The 25,147-nt window shown below is 56.1% G+C and overlaps 1 protein-coding gene across 3 annotated transcripts; it reads left to right on the top strand.

Annotated features, from left to right (window-relative positions):
• Positions 1–1,826: 1,826 nt before the first annotated feature.
• On the top strand, positions 1,827–24,633 carry PCDH1 (protocadherin 1). 3 transcript variants are annotated; one of them, XR_005211322.1, is made up of 7 exons: positions 1,827–2,008; positions 10,259–11,121; positions 13,997–16,192; positions 21,329–21,548; positions 21,741–21,816; positions 22,544–22,582; positions 23,718–23,794. XR_005211322.1 is itself a non-coding variant. In XM_037800771.1 (6 exons), exons 2-5 carry the CDS (start codon positions 10,285–10,287, stop codon positions 22,567–22,569), a joined length of 3,279 nt encoding a protein of 1,092 aa, XP_037656699.1. In that variant the 5' UTR covers positions 1,828–2,008; positions 10,259–10,284; the 3' UTR covers positions 22,570–22,582; positions 23,718–23,854. The 3 variants fall into 3 exon arrangements, 2 of the variants coding, with proteins under 2 accessions (XP_037656699.1, XP_037656698.1); XM_037800771.1 differs by lacking the exon at positions 21,741–21,816 and having other exon boundaries at positions 1,828–2,008; positions 23,718–23,854; XM_037800770.1 differs by lacking the exons at positions 21,741–21,816; positions 22,544–22,582 and having other exon boundaries at positions 1,828–2,008; positions 23,718–24,633.
• Positions 24,634–25,147: the final 514 nt, after the last annotated feature.

Here is a 25,147-nt window from a genome sequence, read left to right as displayed (position 1 = left end):
GTGGTGAAGTAATGAGGACAGAGGAGAACATCTGGGAGATTAGCATTTCCTGCCCCACTCTGCGACTGCCTATTCCGCTTAGCCCTGAGCAAGGGAGGAGAACAGAGGAGCCTTTGAATGGCTCCCAGCAAGCAGATCAGATGGAAAGAGTTTGTTGCAGCAGCAGCAGGGCAGCAGGCACACGCTGGGGGCAGGGAGGCTGGGGCAGCTCCTCTGCAGGATTGCTTCTCTCTGGGCCACTGACTCCCTTCCTCCCTGAAGCTGTACTCAAGCATGGAGAAAGCATAGGCTCCAGTGGTGTCAGAGAGAAGCCACTTGCAGGACAGATCCTCCCTTCACCAGCTCATCCTATCTCTCATCCAGAATGGGAGTAGGGGCTAGGGCAGGGCCCAGGCCAGAAAGGGAGTCTGGTTAATGGAAGCTGCGCTCTGGGAGAGATCTTGGGCAGTCCTTGCTTACACTTAGCTGCAGACATCCCACCTTTACTCTGAAAAGCATCTCACAGAGAGAGGCTAGGCATGGACAGAGGAGGAAACAGAGGCAAGAGATCAGGGAGAGAAGAGAGGTATGTATGGGAAAATGGGGGAGGGCAGGGATGGGGGAGGACAGGGATGAGGCCATGGCAAATTGAGGCCCAGCAACCAGTCACCCATAATGAGGACCTTTCCACTCAGCCCCAGGCCCTGCTCAGAACAGTCCTCCTCATTCTTTTGACCTAGAATACCTTGCCTGGACCCCATAGGTGGCAGAAGGCATGAGGTCCTACTGAATTGGGGCATTTGGCAGCTTGGAGTACAGAACACAGAGAGCAGGAAAGGGAGTTCCTAAGCTGCTCAAACACCTCTAGATGGAGCCAGAGAGCCAGAGCCGAGCGGGGGAAACTGACGGAGTGAGACACGGCGTGTGACACCGTGTGTGACTCGGTGAGTGTGAGTGTGACAGGGAGCTTGTGGCGCTGTGAGGGTGTGTGGCACAGGCCGTGACACTGTGCGGCCTCACGGGGCAGGGACTCGCGTGACTGTGTGTTAATGTGTGTATGTCACTGGCAATGTGTGTGGCCACAGCTCAGAGCCGCCCTGGGGGCAGGTAATTGGGGGGAGGGGGACCCTCGAATAGCCCGAACCCGAGAGCGTCCCCTCCCCCTCACACTTGTATACCTCCCCCATCCACCTTCTAAGGAAGCCCCCGGTCCCGTTACCCTTCCCTACGGTCCTCTCCATAGCCCCACTCCCACAGCTTGCTGAGGCCACCGAGACTGACCGCTCTGCGGATTCGGCCAGAGGGGGAGGGGTGGCCTTCCCCCGTGCGCAGTGGAAAGGGAGGGCCACACGGGATGATCCGGGGGTCCGGGCGGGAAGAGGATGGATCTGGAGGAGCAGGTGCCCAATGAAGACGGCACTGGGGGAGATACCTCCCCTTCCTCGACTTCCCAGGGGGCAGGGTAGGGAGGGACAGGTGTTTGGAGTAAGGAGTGCAGTTGGGGAGGGGTCCCAGATGGGGGCTCGGATGGGATAAGTGTCAGGTTGAGAGCCAGGGAGGGGAAAAGGGACAGTCCGCTTATCCGGGACCGGGGAAGTGGGGATTTGGCAAACGGGGGGAACCCGGCGTTGGGGAGCAGGGCTCGGGGTCCCCTCCCGGCGGAATGAGAGCGGTCCCGGAGCTCCACCTCTCTGCTGGGGTGGGGGTGAGGGTGGGGTGGGGGCGGGGAGGCGGGCGGGAGGCGGGCAGGCGGGCAGGGAGGGAGGGGGGGAGGGAGGGGGCGGGCCGGGCTGTGCGCTCCGCTCGCTGCTGGCTCCGCCGCCGCCGCCACCGCCGCTGCCTCACACACTGGGAGAGCGGGAGCGCGGCGCGGACGCGAAGCCGCCGGGGCTGGTGCGCCCAGAGCCAGCCGGAGCCGGAGCCGGAGCCCGAACCGCATAGCGCCAGCCGGTGCCGAGCCGCAGCCCGGGCCGGGGCCGGCGGTGGCTCCTGGATAACACGGCCGGCGGTCGACACTGCTCCAAGGCGGGTAAGGATCCGGCGGTGGTGGAGGCGGCAGCGGCTCGGGGCCCGGAGCGGCCATGGCCGGCGGATCTGAGGGAGGGGCGCGTAGCGGAGCCCGGCCACGGGGGCTCAACCCGCGCTCAGGGCGCGGGGGGCTGTGGTGGGAGCGGCTGGGAGTACCGAGTGGGGGTTGCTACCAGGACACCCTGGCCACCACGGTCCGCGACGAGTAGCCGAGCGAGGGTAAGGGGTGCTGAGCTGGACTCCTAGCCCCCGCATCCAGCACCCGGGAGCGCTTGGAGCCACGGGGATAAAGAGACTCCAGGAGCTAGCGGAATGGAGGATGATTTGGGGGAAGCGCGCGGCCCCCAGTTGCTGGGGGGAGGGGGGACTCCCCTAGGACAAGCAAGCAAGCAAGCAAGCAAGGACCGTCATCCACAACACACACTTGTTGGGCGACCAGCTTGGCTCACTCAGGCGCTTCCAGCTCTCCGCGGGCACTGAGAGGGCCAGACCATGAACGTATTTATGTATATATATACGCATACATACATCTCTACATATGTGCACACAGATATACCTCCCGTACACCAGCGCCCACTGGGGCATCGTCACCAGCTCAGAATCCGCTTCGGAGTCTGCACGCTCAGCAGCACGGACACATAACCCGTGGTAACACGGAGCAGCAGAAAACCGGGTGTGACTCCGCGGCGTGGACACACAATCCTGTGCCCTCACCTATGAGTGTCAGGGCCACAATTCGCCAGATTGAACACTCAAAATCTAGCTACATACACAGACATGTTCCTTTCAGGAACACACCCTAGCATAAATCATGTTACCCAGTCCATGGCCAGATTATAGGTACACAACACGGGTCTCATACCTCTTGACGGCACCCACACCAACACACAACCTAATGTCTCGGCATACGCCTTGACGGTACACACCCTAACACAATAAGTGGCACCTACAGCAGCGCCTCACGATCACAAACACAGAAACCACCGCCTCACACATCCTAATACTGGGTGCCACACACCTTACACCAACATTGTCACATTACACCTGCAGCGCATACACGCAAACACACACCGTCCCTCTCGGAGGCCAGATTCGGTCAGGGGAAGCCGTTCCTGGGCAGCCGGGGCCAAAGGAAGAGCTCCTAGCGCCCCTTCACCTGAATCTCGACATCTGTTATTGTAAATATCTGCACAACCCGAGGCCGCGGGGTGGGAAGGTGGGATGGGTTGAGGGGCTGGCCGGACCCGCTTCCCTGATGGCGCCTCGCCCACACCCACTCCCGGGCCGGGCCTGCTACCGCCGGCTGGGTATTCCGGGAACTAGCTGGACCCGGCAGGCCGCGCCATCCCGCTTCCCCGGGATCCCGGGGCCGTAGGTCCCTTTGCAGAGCGTGCAGGCCTGGGGCTGTGTTTGCGACCCCTTTCAGACCCTTCAGCTGCGTTCTCCGACTCACCTGAGTCCCGCACACCTGGGGCCCTCCCACACCTGGGCGCCGCCTCCGCCGGGTGTCCGCTCCAGGCCAGAGTCGTGTTCGCGGGTAAGGCCGGGGAGCCTGAATTGAGGTGCGGTGCTCACAGGAGCAAAATTGGAAGGCGAAACGGACTCGCACCTCTTCCCCCCAGCTTCGTTCTCTCCATAGCTCAGGCTTCTGCCCTCGGTTTCCCCAGCAATGGTCGGCGACCATATTCCTTCTGGCAGGAAACATTAGGGCAGCTTTGAGGCCTTTGAGGCTTGAATGTGGGACAGAGACCCCTCCCCCCACCACCCCCGCGGGAAGGTCCGTTTTATGGAAACGTCTCCCAGCCCCCGGCCTGCCTGGCCGCTTTGTGATTCCGGCGCCGGCTCCTTCCCTGCCCCCTCACAGCGCCCGCTGCGCGGCTCCCGCCGGCGCCCGCTTGCGGGACACCCTAGGCCGAGGGCTGGGGCGCGGCGAAGGAGGGATTCCCCGCGGTGGCCCCGGGGGCGGGGGCGGGGCTGGAGGGGTCCTCCGGCGAAGGCGCCTTCTTACCGGGCAGCGTCCCGGCCTCGCCCCGGGCTCCCGAAGGCCGGGCGCGTCCGGGTGGGGTGGGGCCGCCCCTGCCGGAGAACAGTGGAGCGGCCGCCGCCGTTCCCCCACCCCCTATTCCGCGTCCTCTGGGAGGAGACGCCCCGCGCGCTGGGTGTGTACAGGGAGCGCCCGCTGACCATGGCGGGACAAAAAAAGGCACTCCAGGACTCGGTGCCCGGAGACGCAGGGAGGCTTCTAGCACCTGCTCTGGGCCAACTCTTGGTTGCTGCCTGTAAAGGGGTGCCCCAGAAGGTGTTTGTGACAACCCAGAGGTCTGGGCGTGTGTGAGGGGTATTGCTCTCTTGACGTGGGGGTCTTGATGGTATGGGATTGACTGAAACCTGTAAACCTGTAACGATAACTAGATTAAGGCACTGGGTGGGGTGGAGTCAAGGGAAAAGGGATAAGAAGAGGTCTCCAGAGACAGCCAGAAGCAGCATGATAGAAGAGCAGGTCTGGATTCAGTTCTGGCCGTGTTTGGTCCTCCCCGTTTCCCCACTCCATCTCCCAATTCCAGGAGAGACGGTGGGTTTGGGTGTCTTGCTAGTTTGGGTTATTTTGGTAGAGGGTCTGTTGCTATGGCTACTTCTGCCCAGGGACAGCTTGGCAGGAGATGGTGAGTTAAATGCTATTAAGAGTGGGGTTGAAGGGCAGGGGGTTGGAGGTGAGATGCTGCAAGGTGAGGGGAGGCTAGAGGTGGTAAAGAATCAAGGCTGGGGCAGCAAGAGAGGCCCTTCTGATAGGTGGTTAGGGTTACTGCTCCCATAAGCAAGAGTAGTTGGTGCAGCAGAGATTCATTGAACAGTATATTGAGCAGCTACTATCTGCCAGAGTCCATGGTGGGTGGTGAGCATGCAGTAGTAAGACCCACACTGTCCTTGCCTTCAGACGGCTTCCCAACTGGTGGGGGATTGGTTCATTGAGCCAGTGAGCACCTACTTGTGCCTGATGCTGGAAATAAAATTGAGTCCTTGGAAGATTTTTTTTTTTAGACCTGCCTTTTATAATGTAATAGACCTTAGATGCATCAGAAATCATTTAATCCTTCCCAAATAACCAAAAGAGGCAGGTTTTTTTGTTTGTTTGTTTGTTTGTTTTTCCCAGTATGGAAACAGGCTCAGAAAAGTGAAGTTGCTTGGCCAAGGTCACACAGCCAGGAAGTGGTGGAGCGAGGGTCAAATCCCAACTAGCTGACTTGAGAATGTGAGAATGCAGGTGCCTGAAACCCTGCAGAGGCTAATAAAAGGTTGAGAAAGATGGGGTAGAGGAGCCGAGGGCTGCACACTTGCTCACTGCAGGAGGCCTCTTAACAGCTCCACCCCATACATAACCCCATGCTTACCCTCCACTCCCTGAAGGTCCCTTTGTCTCTTGGTGTTTTGTGCCAGCAGTGGCTGTCGTGTAATGGGGTGTGGGAGGGGATGGGGTCAGAGCCGACCTGATCACTGGGACAGTTATGGCTGCCTCTGTGGCATTCATTCAGCAAGAAGTGGACCCTAGTTCCCAAGGTAGGCCAAAGTAAAGGCTGTCCTCATCCCTCCCCAGAGCTTGAAACGGATGACAGTTCCCTTAGCTTTCCCTGGACTCTGCCCCTCACATCCTACTCCCACACCCTTCCTGGCTCTTCTGCTCCTTAGGTCTGGGGGGAGATAGCCTGGCCTCTCAGTCTCCTGGGCACCCATGTCACTGGGTGGATGTAGGCGCACCCTTGCCAGGAAGGCAGCCAAGAACTAGGAAAGGACAAAAAAGGCACTACCTTCTGGGACTGATGGTTCCCACCAATAACCAACTGCTGGGGACAAAGTCCAGAGCATGACATGGGCAAGGGCTTGGCAGGGTCTGCCTCCTGGCTCCCGTGAAAGATCTAACTCCCCTTCCTTACCCCCGCCCCCTATCCCTCTGGGCCTTTGGGTAGGCAGCAGCCTGGGAGGCGGGGGATTCTTCAGTTCTTGAACCCTGAACCTTCTCCCCTCTCCCTCCTTGCCAAGCAGCGTTGACTTCCTGGGGTTGGTGTCAGGGAGCAAACAAACATCACGTTCCAGCTTCTGTGATTGATATTAATTTTGCCTCCCTCTATTCACCCTTTCCCCCATCGCATTCTTATTTCTCAAATCCTGGCTTTTTGGCTTAACTAACTCTTTGACTAAGTCAATTTATTCTTTCTGAACCTCTTTTTTTATCATCTGTAATATGGAGATGGGTGTAATGATAAATAATACCGATTTCAGAGGATTGGGGAGGATTAATTGAGTTAATGTATGTAAAACACTTGATGGTGCATTATTAAGATATCAGTGAGTGTTGACTGGGATGAGGATGATGGTGAACGGGAGGACAATAGAGTTTGTGGGACTTCGGGCTGTTTTTTAACTCCATGGATCTAGCCTATCTTAGTTCCCTGATGGTGGGACCACCAGGATCCTATTGCCTGGGGCATTCTGTTGGACCCACTTCCTGAATCAAAATTCCTAAGGGTGGGGCCAGATAATTTTCATTTTAAAGGAACTCCCCAAAAGCTTCTAGGGCCCAAAGCCTCTTCCACTTTGTCCCGCCTCTAAGCAACCCCCAATCCCTCCTCGCTTTCCCCAAACACCTCCTACATCTCAGTAACACACCCACACACCTTTGCCTTGGCTATTATCCAGCGTTTCTCCTCTTCCCATCTCAGAAGTTGGATACCATAATTCTTTCCTGATTCCTCTGCAACTGGAGGTGAGCGACCTCCTAAAGGCGAGAGTGTGTGTGTGGGGCGATGGCAGAGGGGAAAGCCTCAGCATGCCGTGCTTGTGCCACCTGAGAGGTCTGAGGGGTTGGGGCCCTGGGTTGTGACGCTGAGATGGAGAAGGAAACCCCGAGGCAGGGGGCTTCATCTGTAGCTCTTTGAACTGTCACAAATCTAATAAAAGTCACCCTGACCGTGCCAGACCATGGACCCTGAATTTACAATCAACAATTTGTATGCATTCATTTTTCTTGCAAAATTCCGCACCATGGTTTCATAAAATTCTTAAATTTTTTGTGACTCAAGAAGGTTAAGAATCCCTGATCTGAAGAAAGTGAGTGGAGGCAAGCGGTGAGTCGCCTTCGTATTTTTTTCTTAGGTTTAGGGTAACTCTCATCAGTTTCCCACCTAACCCACCCCCCCATCCCCACCCCCGGCAAGACCTAAGTACAGAATTGATGAGCACAATGATGATCTGATCCATGGTGTGTGTGTATGTGGGCGTGTGTAGAGGGGTGGGGGCAGGATAAGGTGCTCAGAAGGGAATGAGGTTCTTTGGAGACAGTCCTCTGGGGATGTATGTGAGTTAGAGTGTGATTTAAGATGAACCCCATGTCAGGTCCATGCAGCTGGAGGAGGAGAGGTGGCTGGAGGGTGGGTACAAACGGAGTGTCAGATTAATCCCTCCTCCTTTTAAAGAGATTAAGATCTCGGCAGGAACAAACATGCAAACTAATCTGATAACGGCCTCACACATATTTAAGCACATTACTGCTGAGGAGTGACCAGGGAGGGGCAGGTGTTTGGGGCCTGCTGTGAGGACAGTAAGTCAGAAGGGTAAATGGAGGCGTTTAATCTGCTCTCTCAGTGAGTATCCACTGAATCTATGCAGCTGAAACAGAGAAGGCTTAAATTTTACCCCAGCGAGCTCTCGGTGGAGTAGGAAGTGGGGCAAGTCAACCAGCAATGACCACACAGTAAGTGCCAGGGCACTAAAATAGTCAGTCATTCAGGAGCTATTTATTGAGTGGCTACTGTGTGCCAGGCCCTGTACTAGGCTCTGAGGATGTAGGAATAAACAAGCAGATGCAGTTCCTACTCTCCAGCTCACAGTCTTGCAGGAAAGAGACAATTAGATTATTTCCAAACAGCTACATAATTACAATTGTGGTGAGAACTTTGTGGGACCATTTATTGAGTTCCCACTCTGTGCCAGGCATTTAGCCCACCGAACTCCCTAGGAAGTAAGTAGTATTATCCCCACTTTACAGATAAGGAAACTGAAGCTCCAGTTGGACAGCCAGGAAGTAGGCAGCTGGGATTCACCTCAAACTGTCAAAGACTGATACTATGGCCCCCACTCTTCTCCACCCTACTGCCCAGCCTTTCATGCGCCAAATGGGTGCAGGGAGGTGACCAAACAAAATTGACAAATACTCAATGAATTGGATTCTTTGTTAGCTCTGTGATGGCACAAGGGATTTGCCTCATTCACTGCTTTGTCCCCAGTACCTGGGACAGAGCCGGGCACATTGTAAGTGCCCAGTAAACATTTGTTGAATGCATAAGTGAGTGCCTACTGTGTGCCCAGCTCTGTGAAAGTGCATGGGTGTGAGGCCCAGGGGAGGAGTAAGTCAACCAGTTCTGTCCCATCCTTCAGGTTGCTTAGAGTCTGCCAGAAAGACAGAGAACTCAGGAAGAGATGCACAATCCTGGAGTTGGACAACATGGGCGGGCCGTGTCCCAGGCACCCAGTGATTCATTGCTGTGGGATTGGGGCAGACAATAAGTAGCTGTGAGCTGGAGGAAGGAGAGGTCACCATAGGCTGCAGAGGCCTGGGAAGGCTTCCTGGAAGACCAGAGCCTGCCTTCTGTGGGGTAGGTGTGGTTGGTGACAGGGCCTGGGCAGGCATTCCAGGTGTGGGGCAGGTTTTCCAGGTGTAAGTGGGGAGGTGGGGAAGAAAGATCGAACCTGAGGACTTTGCTGAAAACGTTGGTTAAATAGAGCAGGGGCTGGCCAAGGAGGCTCAAGACTGGGACAGCAGCAGGCAGGTCTGGCCAGGGTTTGCAAATGCACTGCCTCAAAGCTGGGGGAGATAGGTGAGAAGAATTGGGTTATTGTGCACATGGGAGATAGGGGTGCAGCTTGTGGTTGGCCGGGGCAATGTAGGGCTCTAGCTGGAATGACGAGAGGGTTGGGGGAAACAGAGAGGCAGGTGTGAGATGGGACTGAACCTGTTAGGAGAGGAGGGGGCAAGTGTGAAATAGATGTCAGTTATATGTGGGGATAGGGGTCAAATAGGAGCCAGGTGTTCATGGAGTGCTGTGGAGGTGGGGAGGAGGGGTCAGGGAAAGGCTGCTTGTGTCACTCACTGGCAGGTCTGTCCTGGTTAGACCTGCTGAGTTCTCAGTTGCTAAGGACAGGCCAGGACAGGTCCCAGTGCCAATTTCAGGGCCAATCAGCCCTGACCACAGTCCTGAATCCAACCTTGATCTCTCTTCCCTTCTCCCATCCACCTGCCTGTGTCACCCCTCTCCTCATTGGAAGCAGGGGAGGAGGAGGAGAGGACCCCTAGGAGCTGTGTCTAGGCACACATGTATACACATTTATGGGCATGTGTGTTTGGGGGGGGGTCATGGAGGGCTAACACCTGCTCCTCAACCTGCACCATTTTCACAAGACTTACTTGGTCCCCAGTTCAAGCTGGCCCTTGGTGGGGGTGGGGTATATTGGGCACTATGAGTGATTATTGTCGGAAAAGGGGGATTTGAGACTTCGTATCCCTACCCCTCTGCACATAAACACTGATTTAGCATCTTGGAGGGACCCAGAAATTAGGCTGTCAAGGGAAAGAAATGAGACTTTTTCACTTCCCTCCAGCCATTCTAAATGGACCACAGGGTAGATAGTAATGATTGTGAGGTTTGGGGAGTGAAAGAGGGTACCTGTGTCTCTCCTTCCTTGTGTGTAGGGGGTGCTCCCTTTGGTGGGGGGGGGGCGGATCCAGGCCTCACTCTCCCACCTGCTTGCTCTTCCTATCTCAGTATCAGCGTAATTACCATGGGTGACTAAGGCGGGATGCTGGTGAGAAGGAGGTGTTGGGAAAAGCACAGAGCAGAGAGCAGAGCGGGAGGGAGGGCTGGGACTGAGATCGCGTCAGGTGGGTAAGGGCGTTCCTTGGGCGGGAACCTCTCAGGACCTGTTCTGGGCCTCTTACCGGCTCCTCCAGCTGGGGCAAACACAGCTGCTACACCTGGCTGTGGATAAGTGCTCTGAGCTGGGTTCTCAGTTCTGGGTTCCTTCTCCAAATTAGAGCAGAATCACTTCTGGGTTCAGGGTTCTGTGCTGGGACTGAGCTCTCCTTGTGGGAGAATACCGTGTAGGTATGTGAGGGAGAGTGGGGGGCCAGCTCTGGGCAGCCCTCTGGGCCAGGTTCCTCCTCCCGGCTGACTGCCTCGTTTTTTGCCTCTTCCCCTTGCAGCCTTCCTGAGTCTGGAGCCTGCCAGGATGGGGCCCCTGAGGCCCAGCCCAGGCACTGGGGGGAAACGGTTGCTGCTGCCCCCCATGCTGCTGGCGCTGGTGCTCCTGCTGGCTCCATCCCCAGGCCACGCCACTCAGGTAGTGTACAAGGTGCCGGAGGAGCAGCCACCCAACACCCTCATCGGAAGCCTGGCGGCTGACTACGGCTTTCCAGACGTGGGCCACCTGTACAAACTAGAGGTGGGTGCCCCATACCTACGGGTGGATGGCAAGACAGGTGACATCTTCACCACCGAAACCTCCATTGACCGGGAGGGGCTCCGTGAATGCCAGAACCAGCTCCCTGGTGAGCCCTGCATCCTGGAGTTCGAGGTATCTATCACAGACCTCGTGCAAAACGGCAGCCCCCGGCTGCTAGAGGGCCAGATCGAGGTACAGGACATCAATGACAACACGCCCAACTTCGCCTCTCCTGTCATCACACTGGCCATCCCCGAGAACACAAACATCGGCTCACTCTTCCCCATCCCGCTGGCTTCAGACCGTGATGCTGGCCCCAACGGTGTGGCATCCTACGAGCTGCAGGCTGGGCCCGAGGCCCAGGAGCTATTCGGGCTGCAGGTGGCAGAGGACCAGGAGGAGAAGCAGCCACAGCTCATTGTGATGGGCAACCTGGACCGCGAGCGCTGGGATTCTTATGACCTCACCATCAAGGTGCAGGATGGAGGCAGCCCCCCACGCGCCAGCAGCGCCCTGCTGCGGGTCACCGTGCTCGACACCAATGACAACGCCCCCAAGTTCGAGCGGCCCTCCTATGAGGCCGAGCTGTCCGAGAATAGCCCCATAGGCCACTCGGTCATCCAGGTGAGAGACCCCTTTCCCCCAGCTCCAGCCAGGTCAGACTGTCCCACAACCTTCTCTCCAAACCAGCCGATGATTTTATTTCCCTTTATCAAGCTACCTAGGTGACAGTGTCCTTGCATATGAACAGTAATGCCCCCAACCCCAAGGCAAAATCAAGTTGGGGAAGTCTGTGAGAATGAAACCCCCCCTCCAAGTCAAACAGCATCCTCCTCCAGCCAAGGGAGTCTTGTTGGAACAAAGGAATCATCTTTTATCCAAGTAGGATCTCAGAGATGAAAATGTTTTCCCAACCAGGGGAGGTTTCCCTTTAGCCAGATGAGATTTTCCTTAAGCTGGAGGACACAGCCTCACCTGCTCCTCCTTAGCAAAGTCAAATAAGAGCATATTAGCCAGGTGGGCTCTAAGTTTAGAAAAATGTATTCAGATGTCTGTACTGCTGCCTTCTCCTGCAGGCATGGGCCTAGGGCACCCATGGGTGTGGGGTTGGTTGCCTCTCTGTTGAAGTTCTCAGCACCTGTCTGCATGGGAACTGCCCCAGGGGCTGGGCAGCTGGAAGGGCCCAGGGCCCAGGAGGGAGCAGAGAAAGCGTCCCTGCAGACGGGTGGGCGTATCTCCCGCTGTCATCTCAGCCCTGGGCTCCTGCCAGCCTCAGCTCCTTTCTCCTTCCCCATGGGCTGAAGCCGCCTCCGTCTTTGTCGCGAGGGAGCTGAGGAGGGCTCGGCCTGCCCTGGGCACCGTTACCCATCCTGGGAAACCCTGCGCCCTGGGTGCTCAAGCTGCAGTGGGGAAATGGGTCGGGCTTTCAGCCACCTTTTAAAGGCTGGTGGATGGGACCTGGAGAAGGGAGACTGAGAAAGAAAAGGCAGACGGACAGTTGGGGAGGGTGAATGATACTAGCCCCAAAGCCAAGCACTGTTCTAAACACATTGTGTGTGTTCTCTCACATAGACCCCACAGTATAAGGTAAGCGTTATCTCTGTTTTACAGAGGGGGAACTGAACCCATAGAGATTAAGAAACTTACCTAATAACACATGGTTGATGGGTTCAAATCCCACTTTTGCCATTTCCGACATTTGGCTTCCAAGCCTAAGTGTTTAGCAGCCACATGGCCTCCCAGTGAGAGGAAACAGGAGGGCAGAGCAGAGGCTAGGCTGAGAGGCAGGCAGGCTGAAAAGAAAGAGGCAGAAACAGAATTGAGCAAGAATGGGAGGGAAACAAACAGAGACTAAGGACCTTAGACAAAGACAAAGGGAGGCAAGGTGGCAGGAGAGGCAGGTAAGTTGGACAACAGGGAGGATCACAGTCATAAAGGTGGTGATGGAGGGTGGGGTAGGGGACAGTGATGAAGAAGAGGGAGGGGAATCTGCTTGGGTTTGGAGTTCGCAGGTGTGAGCTGAGACCAGGGTGGCTGGGGAACCCCTACTCAGGGATCTCCATTGTAGAACAACCCTGGCAGTATAGTTGGAGTTCCCTTTCCTAAAGGGAAGGTGAGAAGAAGACTGACAGTGGCTTGAAGGCCTACTGTGCACCCAGCACTGTGTCAGCACTGATTTCCAGGCAGATTGACGATGGTTGAACAGAGAGAGGGATACATGCTATTGAGAGAGCACTTCCCATGGGCTAGGCTGTATTAGGCATTTTTACATGTATTATCCATTTAATCTTCGCCACAATCCTGTGAAATATATACTGTGTATGTGTACTCTTAACGCATTTGCAGATTGGGGAGGTTAAATAATTGGCCCCAGATCACATACTCAGTTGGGAAGTGGTGGGGCTGGGATTTGAACTCAGGACTCTTCTCCTTTGCTCCCCAAAGACTTTGCCAAGTTCTGCCTATGCACCTCACCACTGTGTCCTACCCACCCCACATCACATTCTGTCTGGCTGTGACCTAATGCCAGCATTCATGTTTCCACCTGACCAGTGCTACCTCGTGGCCATTTCCTCCTGGTTCCCGTTGCCCCATTACCACCCATGTTTGTATAGAGCTGAGCCAAGTGCTTGTCGGAGTTGGCGTGGGAGGGCGTGCCCACTGCAAAGGGACAGATAGTTCATTGTTTGACGTTGGGAGCCCAGCCTGCTGCCAGCCCGCTCTGTGGCCCGCACAACCCCTCCCTCCTGGCTGAGGGCTCGGCCAAATTCCTCTCGCTGGTGCAGCAATCAGCCATCAGCGCCAGTCAGGAGAGAAAGGAGGAGCTGCTGAAAACAGGTTTCCCCGGTTTGACTGAGCAGTGGCAGGGGCCCCAGCCTGGCAGGCTCTCTCTGACCCACATCCCTACCTAGCTGCTTTCAAAAGAAATCCCCTTACCTGTGGCCTTCAGGTGGGCATGTGGTTCTCTACTCATGTGTGCAAACATACATGTGCACAAACACATACCCCATCTCACACAATCACATAATACTCATGTGTATACACATGCATATTACATATACATGTGCATGCTTACACACCACCTCTGCTGCCTGCACTTTCCATCTCTTTAGAAGGGCTGAAGGCCAGTTTAATTGGGTGTAAGGGCTTCCTTAGTTGCTAGCTGGATCCTTACCCCATATTTGGGAGAACTGATGCAGGAATAGCAAGTGGGTATTAATTCCATCCTGTCCTGTTTCTGGTAGTTGCCTGTAGTGCAGTCAACGATTCACAAGCTGCATCAGGGCTCCTCAGGAAAATAGATGGGTGATGTCTGCCAGAGTGTCAGGGCAGGGAAAAGGCAGATGTGTGCTGCTTTTGGAAAGGGGGGCCATGTTCCATTAGTCTTGTCTGCATGCTCATTGGAAAGGATGCTGGGAGCACATGCACCACTTAATTTTGTTCTCCCTGGACTAACCCATCCTTGTTTTCTGGGTTTTCCTCTTCTGCCTCCCTATAGGTGAAGGCCAATGACTCGGACCAAGGTGCCAATGCAGAGATCGATTACACGTTCCACCAGGCACCTGAAGTGGTGAGGCGTCTTCTAAGACTGGACCGGAACACTGGACTCATCACTGTGCAAGGCCCTGTGGACCGTGAGGACCTCAGCACCCTGCGCTTCTCAGTGCTCGCCAAGGACCGAGGTGCCAACCCCAAGAGTGCCCGGGCCCAGGTGGTTGTGACTGTGAAGGACATGAACGACAATGCCCCCACCATTGAGATCCGGGGCATAGGGCTGGTGACCCATCAAGACGGGATGGCTAACATCTCAGAAGATGTGGCAGAGGAGACAGCTGTGGCCCTGGTGCAGGTGTCTGACCGAGATGAGGGAGAGAATGCGGCTGTCACCTGTGTGGTGGCAGGCGACGTCCCCTTCCAGCTACGCCAGGCGAGTGAGTCAGGCAGTGATAGCAAGAAGAAGTACTTCCTGCAGACAACCACCCCACTTGACTACGAGAAAGTCAAAGACTACACCATCGAGATTGTGGCTGTGGACTCCGGCAACCCCCCACTCTCTAGCACCAACTCCCTGAAGGTGCAGGTGGTGGATGTCAATGACAATGCACCTGTCTTCACCCAGAGCATCACTGAGGTTGCCTTCCCAGAAAACAACAAGCCTGGCGAGGTGGTTGCCGAGGTCACTGCTAGTGACGCCGACTCCGGCTCCAATGCCGAGCTGGTCTACTCTCTGGAGCCTGAGCCGGCTGCCAAGGGCCTCTTCACCATCTCACCTGAGACTGGAGAGATCCGGGTGAAGACCTCCCTTGATCGGGAACAGCGTGACAGCTATGAGTTGAAGGTGATGGCAGCTGACCGGGGCAGCCCCAGCCTCCAGGGCACAGCCACTGTCCTGGTCAATGTGCTGGACTGCAATGACAACGATCCCAAGTTTATGCTGAGTGGCTACAACTTCTCAGTGATGGAGAACATGCCAGCGCTGAGTCCAGTGGGCATGGTGACTGTCATCGATGGGGACAAGGGGGAGAACGCCCGGGTGCAGCTCTCAGTGGAACAGGACAATGGTGACTTTGTAATCCAGAATGGCACGGGCACCATCCTCTCCAGCCTGAGCTTCGATCGGGAGCAGCAGAGCACCTACACCTTCCAGCTGAAGGCGGTGGATGGTGGTGTCCCACCTCGCTCAGCATACGTTGGTGTCACCATCAATGTGCTGGACGAGAATGATAATGCACCCTTTATCACCGCCCCCTCCAACACCTCCCACCGGCTGCTGACCCCTCAGACACGTCTTGGCGAGACAGTCAGCCAGGTGACAGCCGAGGACATTGACTCTGGTGTCAATGCCGAGCTCACCTACAGCATCACTGGTGGCAACCCTTATGGACTCTTCCAGATTGGGTCACATTCAGGCGCCATCACCCTGGAGAAGGAGATTGAGCGGCGCCACCATGGGCTGCACCGCCTAGTGGTGAAGGTCAGTGATCGTGGCAAGCCCCCGCGCTATGGCACAGCCCTGGTCCATCTTTATGTCAATGAGACCCTGGCCAACCGCACCTTGCTGGAGACCCTGCTGGGCCACAGCCTGGACACACCACTGGATATCGACATTGCTGGGGACCCAGAGTATGAGCGCTCCAAGCAGCGTGGCAACATCCTCTTTGGTGTGGTGGCCGGCGTGGTGGCCGTGGCCTTGCTCATCGCCCTGGCGGTGCTCGTGCGCTATTGCCGCCAGCGGGAGGCCAAGAGTGGCTACCAGGCTGGTAAGAAGGAGACCAAGGACCTGTATGCCCCCAAGCCCAGTGGCAAAGCCTCCAAGGGAAGCAAAAGTAAGGGCAAGAAAAGCAAGTCCCCGAAGCCTGTGAAGCCTGTGGAGGATGAGGACGAGGCCGGGCTGCAGAAGTCCCTCAAGTTCAACCTGATGAGCGATGCCCCGGGCGACAGCCCCCGCATCCACCTACCCCTCAACTACCCACCAGGCAGCCCCGACCTGGGCCGCCACTACCGCTCTAACTCCCCACTGCCTTCCATCCAGCTGCAGCCCCAGTCACCTTCGGCCTCCAAGAAGCACCAGGTGGTGCAGGACCTGCCACCTGCCAACACGTTCGTGGGCACTGGGGACACCACGTCCACGGGCTCCGAGCAGTACTCCGACTACAGCTACCGCACCAATCCCCCCAAATACCCCAGCAAGCAGGTAGGCCAGCCCCTGCGGCTCAGCACACCCCAGCCCCCACCCCACCCCTACCACGGGGCCATCTGGACCGAAGTGTGGGAGTGAGGGAGCCAGGCGTGTCATACCTACCACGTGCACCAGCCCGTTGGGGCCCAGCCCAAGTCAGGGGTGGGGGGTGGGACCACAGATCTGGGATGCCCTGGCCTTGGAAGTGACCTTGCTGCCTCACCCGGGCATGGAGGGTTAGGCTGAGTGAAGATGGAGGAAGGGTATGCATTGTGGTGGTCTCCTCCTGGCACCTGCCACACTGGGGAGAGGCCTGTGACTCGTAACACCCCAGGACACTGGACCACGTGCTGGGTCTTTCAGGTAGGGGCTAATGGGCAGGTGAGCAGAAGGGTTTGGAGGGGGGGAAAGGGGAGGGGAGTGGGGAGGAAGTCTACTCCAAACCTGGGTCTATCCAAGGCCGACCACCGTAGGTGCTTCTCAAGAGGGGAAACAGAGAGAGGCCTGGGTTCCTGGTGGGAAACAGGGTGGGAATTCTCTCAGGGAGGGGGCCTTCCCATTTGTGCCTTCTCTGTGGATTGTGTGTTAACCTCTTCCCCACCCCCAGGCTCCTGGGATTGGTCCCTGGTTCCCGTTCCTGAGCCCCAAAACGTGTCCCTGACAATAAAGTTCTCTATTTTTGGAGTTTTTGTTTCTTATTTTCCTGGAACTGAGAGAAGGAGTGAGAGAGACTGGAAGCAGCCCTTGGTCCTCACGATATCCCATCCCTTCTTGTCCCTTTTCACATCCTAGGTCTGCCACTTCTACCCTGTCTTACCTCACCATCTCCCCACCCAGCCCACCCCCAGCCTTCAAATGGGTTTATGTGGCAACCAGTTGGTCCTCTTACCCCACGATTGTGAGGCCTCCCCAGGAATGACACCTTACACCCCGAGAAAGAGCAGGTAGAGATGCAATCTGCCCAAATTAACCATACAAACCTCAGGTGGGGGTGGAGTTCAGCCTGCCTGCCTTAGGTGAAGGCAGAGCACCTCTGGATTATCCCAGTTGCCTTCCCTCAGGGCAAGATCTTCTCCCAAGTCCCTTTCCCAGCCTCTTTATCCCAACACCCACTCAATACCCAGCAATTAGCTGACCCCACCCTGGGACTCCCCACCATGCTCACCAGCCTGGGCTGCAGAGAGGGAGGGTCCAGGGAAAGGGGATATTATCAAGTTCTGTGGATTGACCTGCACTGTATCCCCCACTGCTAGGGTGCTCCTTGCTGAGAACTCAGGTTCTACCTCCTGCCTGTGATGCCACCTCCCTCCCCTTCCTGCAGCTCCTTGCTCTGGCCACCCTGGGCTGCTGGCTCTCCCTCTCTCTCTCTCCTCTCTTCTCTCACTTCTTGCTCTCCTGGGTCTGCCCTGCCTCTGGCTAGGCCTGGGTGAAGGGCCCCAGGTCCTGGGGGAGTCTCTGAGGCCAGAGGCAGCCTATCTCCATGGTGACCGAAGAGGCTTGAGACACTCCCAGGAGGTCCGAGGCGCCAGCTCTCCTGATTTTATCCGCAAACTCTCCCATATGCCCTGAGGGAACCCCCTCCCCGCCACACACAGATAATTCCAGGGGGCTCCTGGACAGTCGAGCATTTCTAGGGTGACCTCCATGTTTCTCTTTCCCTAACCTTGCCACCACCACTTCTTTATCCTGTTCCTTTATCTCCTTGATCTCTTTCTTTCCCAGCATCTGAGGGATTGTCCCTTCCTCAGCTCTAATCCAACCCATCGGGGAGCCACACTGACTGTCTTCTCCCAACATCCAGACACATCCTTTCCACAAACCCTGTTTCATAACACATAGGCCGAGTTCCCATTGTGCTCGTCATGGTACTAGACCCTGAGAAAAAATGGTCTTACTTATACAAGACTTAACAGGTAAAAAGATGAGGCCATTGAGAATCCTGAGTGCTACCTGAGAAGTGCCATAGTAAAGCTTTTCCCAAATTGTCCCACAAAACTGCTTCTGGCTACTATTTGTTTCTTTTTTGAGTCCTTACTAAGGTACAAGTTTCCAGGCTAAGCACTTTATGTGAACTAGCTCATTTAATTCTCACAACTCTTTATGATAAAGGATATTACACTCATTATACAGAAGTGAAAACTTGGGCTTAGAGATGTTAATTTACTTGCCCAAGGTCATACAGCTAGTTGTGAATGGAGCCAGAATTCAAACCAAAGCATCAGGAAATTGATTTCCAGAGTCTAGTATTACCCATTATACTATATAAAAGGATTCCTGTGATCAAGTTAGTTTTGGCTGTATACTACCCCCACCTTTGAAGCTTTGCTGTCACATTAGCATATTAAAGGCTCTGCAAAGTCCTACAAGAAAGAGGGAACCTGACAAACTATGTATAACCCAGAGTTTTCCAAATTGATTTGACCATATTGTCCCCCTCCATTTCTTGGAGGAGTACAGATTGAGAAACCCTGCCAAAGGGCACACAGGTGGGTTCCTGGGAGGACAGTGTAAAATTTGAGCCAGCTCCTCAATGACAAGCAGGAGTGGGGCAGGAGGCCACCCCTGCCCAGGCCCACCATGTGAACAAACAGGTCAAGGCAGGAGGGAGTGTGACTAACTTGGAGGTAGGGAGAAGGCAGAAGGGGAGTATTTGGCTGGAGTGCAGGGGATGGGAGAGAGCTGAGAAATCAGATGTGAAGAACTAACCATAGTTTGTAGAGGATCTGGATGACTTGCCAAAAGTTCCTTGAAAGGAAATGGGAGGCTCCAAAGGCTCATGAGTTTTTTGGGTGAACTGAATATTAGCGAGTTCACTGGAGTATATGGTGGATTTGAAAGGGCCAGAGGTGAAAGTGCAGGCTTGAACCTCTAAGGTCTGGACTAAGAGGGTAGCAATGGGGATGGTAGATAAATGGATGGATGAATGGATGAACGGATTTGGCCGAACTTAGGGAGAAAGGACCTGCAGAACCCAAGGGCTAATCATATATTGGGTAGGAATGGGGACTGGGGGAAACTACCAGGATTCTCAAGTAGACTCATCATCCTTCTGAGTGGGTTATGGGACAGTGATGAGATTATTCACCATGCAGATGCTGATTGAAGAAAAAGAATTTGGTTTCAGATATGTTGAGTGAAAGGCCAGTGGGGACAGCCAACTTGGAAATACAAAGCAAGTGTCTATAACATCAGGACTAGAGTTTGAGAGAGATTTTGGAGCTGGACTTTTAAGACTCGACAGTCACAGAATTATAGAGAGCATTTAGTGTCAAGTGTAGCCCAACCCTCCATTTTACAGAAGATCATAGGAAGAGACCAAGTGAATTGCCCAAGTTCTCAGCTAATGAGTAGGCAGGAGTAGAGCCCTGGATTACCAGGTGCAGGTTCTGCAGGGCTGGAGGGCTGCTGGTTGAGGTCTCAAAAGAAAACTGTCAAACCAGGCTGCCTCTGCCTCCCCAGACCCATCCTGGAGCCTGTTTTCAACACCAGGTGAACTATGCTGCTTTTATAACCTCCCAGCCCCAAATGTCCTGCTCCATTTGGGGGATTATGTCTGTCATCACCCGGACCCTTCAGTGTTTGGGATCACAACATGGAGTCCAAGAAGGTTGCCTATTCCTGAAGACGGGGTGGGAGCCAAGGTGAGGAGGCAGTTCTGGGCTGCCTTCCTGTCAGCTCCAAAGCTCTGTTTTCCTGACAGCATCTGACCCCCACCCCAGCTGCCTTGCATGGGGTTGGAGATTGTGTGAGAGTACCAGAAGTGTGGGTCTGCAAAGCCAGGGACCATCTTCCCTGGCTATCTTCATAACCTCCTATTGGAAGTTACGAAGACAAAGCACCGCCAGAGGACTGGAGGATGGCAGGGAGCCTGGAGACTCATCAGCAGGGCCCTGGGCCTGGGCTGCTCCCACCCCTGACCTCCAGGGGCCCTGGGTCTGTGCCCTCCACAACTCCTAATTTCTGGTTGGCAGGAAAACCAGTGGCAGTCCCAGGTGGGTGTTTGGGTGACTGGCTGGTGGTGCCGAGTGCCAAGCTGAGGTTGCCAGGTTCCTGGGATGACGTTAACCCCTCGCGGGTGGACGGGACTGCTGGCCGGGAGCAGTCTATCAGGGTTCCAGTCCCCCCACCCCTGCCCCCAGTCTAAGCCTCCAAGCCCCTCCCCCAGGTTGGCAGGCCCTCCCAGGAGCTCCATCCTGTTTCCTAGAATGAACCTCCATGATATTGGCCTTCCTAATCCCTAAGGGATGTCGTGCCCCTACCCTTCCCCCATGCTCCAGCTCCTCACAGCTCCCCACCAGCTACAATCATGATTCTGTTTCCTGTTCTGGAAGACGGGGTTTCCATTGTTCCTTTCTCCCACCCGCATCCCTGAGGTGACCTGGTTTGTTAGGCTGCCTCTTCCTTTTCTTCCCTCCCACCTTTTTCCACTTCAGGCTTCTCTGGAGGGGAGTGAAGTGGGGACAGGGGGACTAAGTGGGAGGGGCCTTAGCAGGCCACCTGCGGGTTACAAACCCCGGATGAGGAACAGGCTGGGAAAGAGATTGGCGCCCAGTTTGGAGCAGTGAGAAAGGTGAGGAGCTGGGCTGGAATTCGGAGGGTGCTTTCTGGAAATTTGGGAACTGTTTTGGAATTAGAAGTCTATTGCTGTGGGGGTTGCTGTTCTAGAAAGTGGAGGCTGTGCTGGTGTTTGGAGGCTGTGCTGAAATTAGGGGAGTCAGGCCAGTATTGTGCTCTTCTGGTGGTATATTCCACACTGTATCAGAGGCTGTTCTGGAATTGCAGGGAGGCTGTGGTGATATTGGGATACTGGCCTAGAACTGGAAAAGCTATGTTAGAAGCAGTGGGTTCTACTGGATTAGGGTTTTTGTGGTCACCTGAGGGCTGTAATACTGGGGCCTATGCTGGGTTAGTACTTAGAGTGTATAGGCTTGGCTGTATTGGGAGTCGCCCTAGAAGTGAGGCCATCTTCTCTTGGGGCCTTTGCTTTCTGAGGGGCTGTGCTGTGCTAGGGGACTGGGCTTCTTCTGGCTGCTGCTGAGGCCTGGGGGGGCTGGAAGCTCTGGGTGCAGCCTTGCTGGGGCTGGGGCCTATGGTGGTGGTGGGCCTGTGGGGCAGGTGGCTCGCCGGCAGTGACATTCCCTCTCCCTGCAGTTACCTCACCGACGTGTTACCTTCTCGGCCACCAGCCAGGCCCAGGAGCTACAGGACCCATCCCAGCACAGTTACTATGACAGTGGCCTGGAGGAGTCTGAGACACCGTCCAGCAAGTCATCTTCGGGGCCCCGACTCGGGCCCCTGGCCCTGCCTGAGGATCACTATGAACGCACCACCCCCGACGGCAGCATAGGAGAGATGGAGCACCCCGAGAACGGTGAGGAGCGTCGGCAAGGCTGGGGCACCCTGGGAATGAGAATGAGGAAGAGACCATAAAAATAGCCTCCATTTATAGAGCTCTTACTGTGTGCTCTGTGGTGATCACTGTGCTCAGTGCATTCAGATATACACTCATTTAATCCTCACAGCTGCTCCATGACTTGAGAACTTTATGATGCCCGCTTTACAGGGGAGGACACTGGGGCTCAGAGAGGTTCAGTCATTTGCCCAAAGCTGTACAACTGGACGTGACCGACCTGGGAGGGGTACGAACCCAGGTTTCTCTGACTCCAAAGCCCTTGCCTCCAGCACTACATCACACCTTCTCATTGGCAACAGGGAACCTGAGAGTGGTGAGGGAAGCTACGGTGGCCAGAGGCTCAGGTGATGCTGAGGGGACCTCTAGAAGGGGCTGGTGGTCCCTTAACAGGGTGAGAGGGCCTTGAGAATCGAGAGGGAGACCCTGGATGCTATGAAAAGCTCAGAAAATTGTGTGGTGATCCCCCTGAGGAGAGGGGCAGGAGGGGGCTTGACTGAGGAAGGGGGGCCTGTGAGGACTGGTTAGGGGAAGGCCTATCTGGGAGGGGTTTAGAGGGTGATGGCAGGAGGGGGGTGTGGGCTGAAGCAGAGGTCAGCTTGGGAATGGACCGTGGGGTATGCTCTCAGAATGTATGTGGTGAATGTGCGTGTGCACGTATGTGTGTGTGTGTATGTGTGTGTGTGAAGGCGTACAGGGAGCCTGTGGAGGAGGAGACTGGATAAGCTAGCTCTTGGGATGGAAAAACTCTCCCACTTGGAGATGTCCTTGGGTCTCGCCCCCTCCCTCAGTCCCAAGCCCCCGGCTGCCCAAAAAGATAGAAGTCCCACTGCCCCCTCAGGCACAGGGCCCTTGCCTAATGTCCCAGGCCCTAGGGATCAGAGTGCCCACCACCCCAACTCCCACCCCTCCATGCGCGATCTCACGCCCGTCTCGTCCTTTTTGTGCCCGCGCAGAGCCGGCTGGCCGGAGCAGGCCCTGAGGTGGAGTGCCAGGTATGTCGGGGCTGCTCTGGGGTCTGGGGTCTGTGGGACTCGGCCCAGTACCCAGCCCCGCCCACCCAGGGCCCCATGCTCTGCTCCGTGCCAAATTGGGTCCCCCACCTCTGCCCTGAGCTGGAGGGGCCTTGGCACTTTGAGGGTTAACGACAGTGCTTTCCCCTTCTCACCTTGCACTGGCAGGAGGCCAAGCCAGGGTGGGTGGTGCCAGGGGAGCCCCTGCCCCAGGCAGTGCTACTCAGTCTTGTCCCTGAGGGGGGTCACCGTCTGGTGCTGTCCCTGAGCGAGGGCGGGACAGGGGCAGCTATAACAGGAAGTGCTCATGGCCCAGCTGTTCCCATGGAGACCCCCGCTGCCCAGCAACCACACCGGCTAGTGCTGATGTCAGGCGGCCAACTCCCATTCCCGTGGGTGTTCTGGGCAGGGAGCTGGGGCAAGGCCAGGGCTGATGGTGGTGTAGGGTGCCCGAGTGAGGCGGGGAGGAGCTGCGTGAGCGTGCTGGTGTGTGAGAGTGTTTCTGTGTGAGCACTCCACAATGACTGGCTCAGCTCCTCCCCTGGCTTTAAAGCAGGACCTCTCTGTGCTGGGGTGGGGTAGGATTCCAGGACAACTGGGAGCAAGGCAAGGTTGAAGAGTTCAGAAGGGAGGTATGTGCCCATGTTTGTCTGAGCATAGAGATGCCTAGTGGAGATTTGTGTGTGTTCGTGCCTACCTGAGGGTAGACAAGTATGTGAGAGACAGAGATTGCCTCTTCACATGAGGATGGGGGTTTCCTCACCCCTCTCCATCTGAGGGCAGATTTGCATGTCTGGAGGTACACGAGTGCGTGTGTTTGTGCACCTGTCTGAGGGGCAGATTTGGTGGGTGTGTGAGAAGAGACCTTGAGGGTGGGTGAAGATGGAAGGAATGTGTCTATTTAAAGATAGATTGTGTGTGCATGTGAGAGAGAGAAGAAGAGTGCAGTGGGCTAGAGGGTGGATGGTGGGAGGGTGTGTGGTGATTTGCAGGGGGAGGTGTGCCTGTGAGCCCTGCAGGCAGGAAGGGGTGCGCACCCCTGTTCTGTGGGAGCCCATGGAGTGGAGCTTTGCAAGGCTGCCCCCCCGATGACTGAACGCTGCCCTCTCTCTGGCAGACCTGCGCCCATTGCCTGATGTCGCCATGACGGGCACATGTACCCGGGAGTGCAGCGAGTTTGGCCACTCCGACACGTGCTGGATGCCTGGCCAGTCATCTCCCAGCCGCCGGACCAAGAGCAGCGCCCTCAAACTCTCCACCTTCGTGCCTTACCAGGACCGAGGAGGGCAGGAGCCTGCGGGCACCGGCAGCCCCAGCCCCCCGGAAGACCGGAACACCAAAACGGCCCCCGTGCGCCTCCTGCCCTCCTACAGTGCCTTCTCCCACAGTAGCCATGATTCCTGCAAGGACTCGGCCACCTTGGAGGAAATCCCCCTGACCCAGACCTCGGACTTCCCACCCGCAGCCACACCGGCATCTGCCCAGACGGCCAAGCGGGAGATCTACCTGTGAGCCCCCCCTCTGGCTGGCTGGCCACCCCTCTCCCCCAGCCACCGGCCAGCTCCCAGACAGGCCGTTCCAGGGGCCTCACTCCCGACCCCTCCAGCGTGAACTTCCTGGCCAGGGCCCCAAGTGGCAGGGGGTGTCCTGGCCTCATGACCACACTGGCCCTTCCCCCAGGCAGGTTCCAGGTCCTCTCCCCTCACTTCCAGCCCCTGGGAGCCCCTTCTTCTTCCCCTTTATGGGGCTTCCTCCAGCAGATGCCCAAGAGGGCTCCTCTACAATGACCGGGCTTGCTTCCCTCGACTTCCTGGGAGTACCCCCTTGCTTTGGCAGACGATGGAGTCAGGGTAGGCAGCACACTTTTAACTCATTGTTTCCCACGTGGCCGACCAGGATGGGGATAGGATACCCCATTCCAGTCCTGAAGCACGGCTTAACTGGGAAGCCCCTTTCCTTGGGGACTGGGACTCCCAGAGGAAAACTCTTGACCACCACGGGCTCCATGAAGGGCTTCTGTTACCAAAGGTGGGGTGGGGGTGGGGGTGGGAGTGGGGCGGGGGCCTCAACTTCCTGTTCTGCTCCTGGCTGGCCCACTCGCCCGCCACGTGCCCATGCCCGGTCCCATCTGGCCCCCACCCCTTCCCTGCTGGTCACGCAGTGTCTGTATATAAGGACCATGGAATGACGTCCCCATTTCTGCCTGATTTGCAACTTTTCTTGTTGATGTTGTGTTGTCTTGGGGGGGCCCCTCTGGGGAGGGGAGACCTGCCCTGTACCCCCTCCTCCCGGCCGCAGTGCCCCCCACCCCAGGCCTCTATTGTTCCATGTTGTAAATACCCTTGGGGCCGTGGCGGGATGGGGGTGCAGGCCAGGGAAACAACAGGGGTTAGGGGTGGGGTGGGGGTGGGGGTAACATTCGCCTATCAGCAGAGCTGGGCTTTTAATTTAATTTTTTTTAAAAATACAAATCTCTATTTTTTTGGAACTGTTGCGCTGTGCCCTGGGGGGGATCCCCGCTCAGGCTGGCTCCCCCACATCCAGATG

This window comes from Choloepus didactylus, chromosome 13 (assembly GCF_015220235.1).
Source record: "Choloepus didactylus isolate mChoDid1 chromosome 13, mChoDid1.pri, whole genome shotgun sequence".
NCBI classification, from domain to species: Eukaryota; Metazoa; Chordata; class Mammalia; order Pilosa; family Megalonychidae; genus Choloepus; species Choloepus didactylus.
The sequence above is the reverse complement of the archived record's forward strand: the minus strand, read 5'-3'. Positions and strand labels throughout refer to the sequence as shown.

What these genes read in the sequence shown, in the direction of transcription:
- PCDH1 (XM_037800770.1), top strand. Translation starts at nt 10,285, where the DNA reads ATGGGGCCCCTGAGGCCCAGCCCAGGCACTGGGGGGAAACGGTTGCTG. An exon ending in TAGGCCACTCGGTCATCCAG is followed by an intron (nt 11,122 to 13,996) that starts GTGAGAGACCCC and finishes GCCTCCCTATAG; the next exon opens with GTGAAGGCCAATGACTCGGA. An exon ending in CCAAATACCCCAGCAAGCAG is followed by an intron (nt 16,193 to 21,328) that starts GTAGGCCAGCCC and finishes CTCTCCCTGCAG; the next exon opens with TTACCTCACCGACGTGTTAC.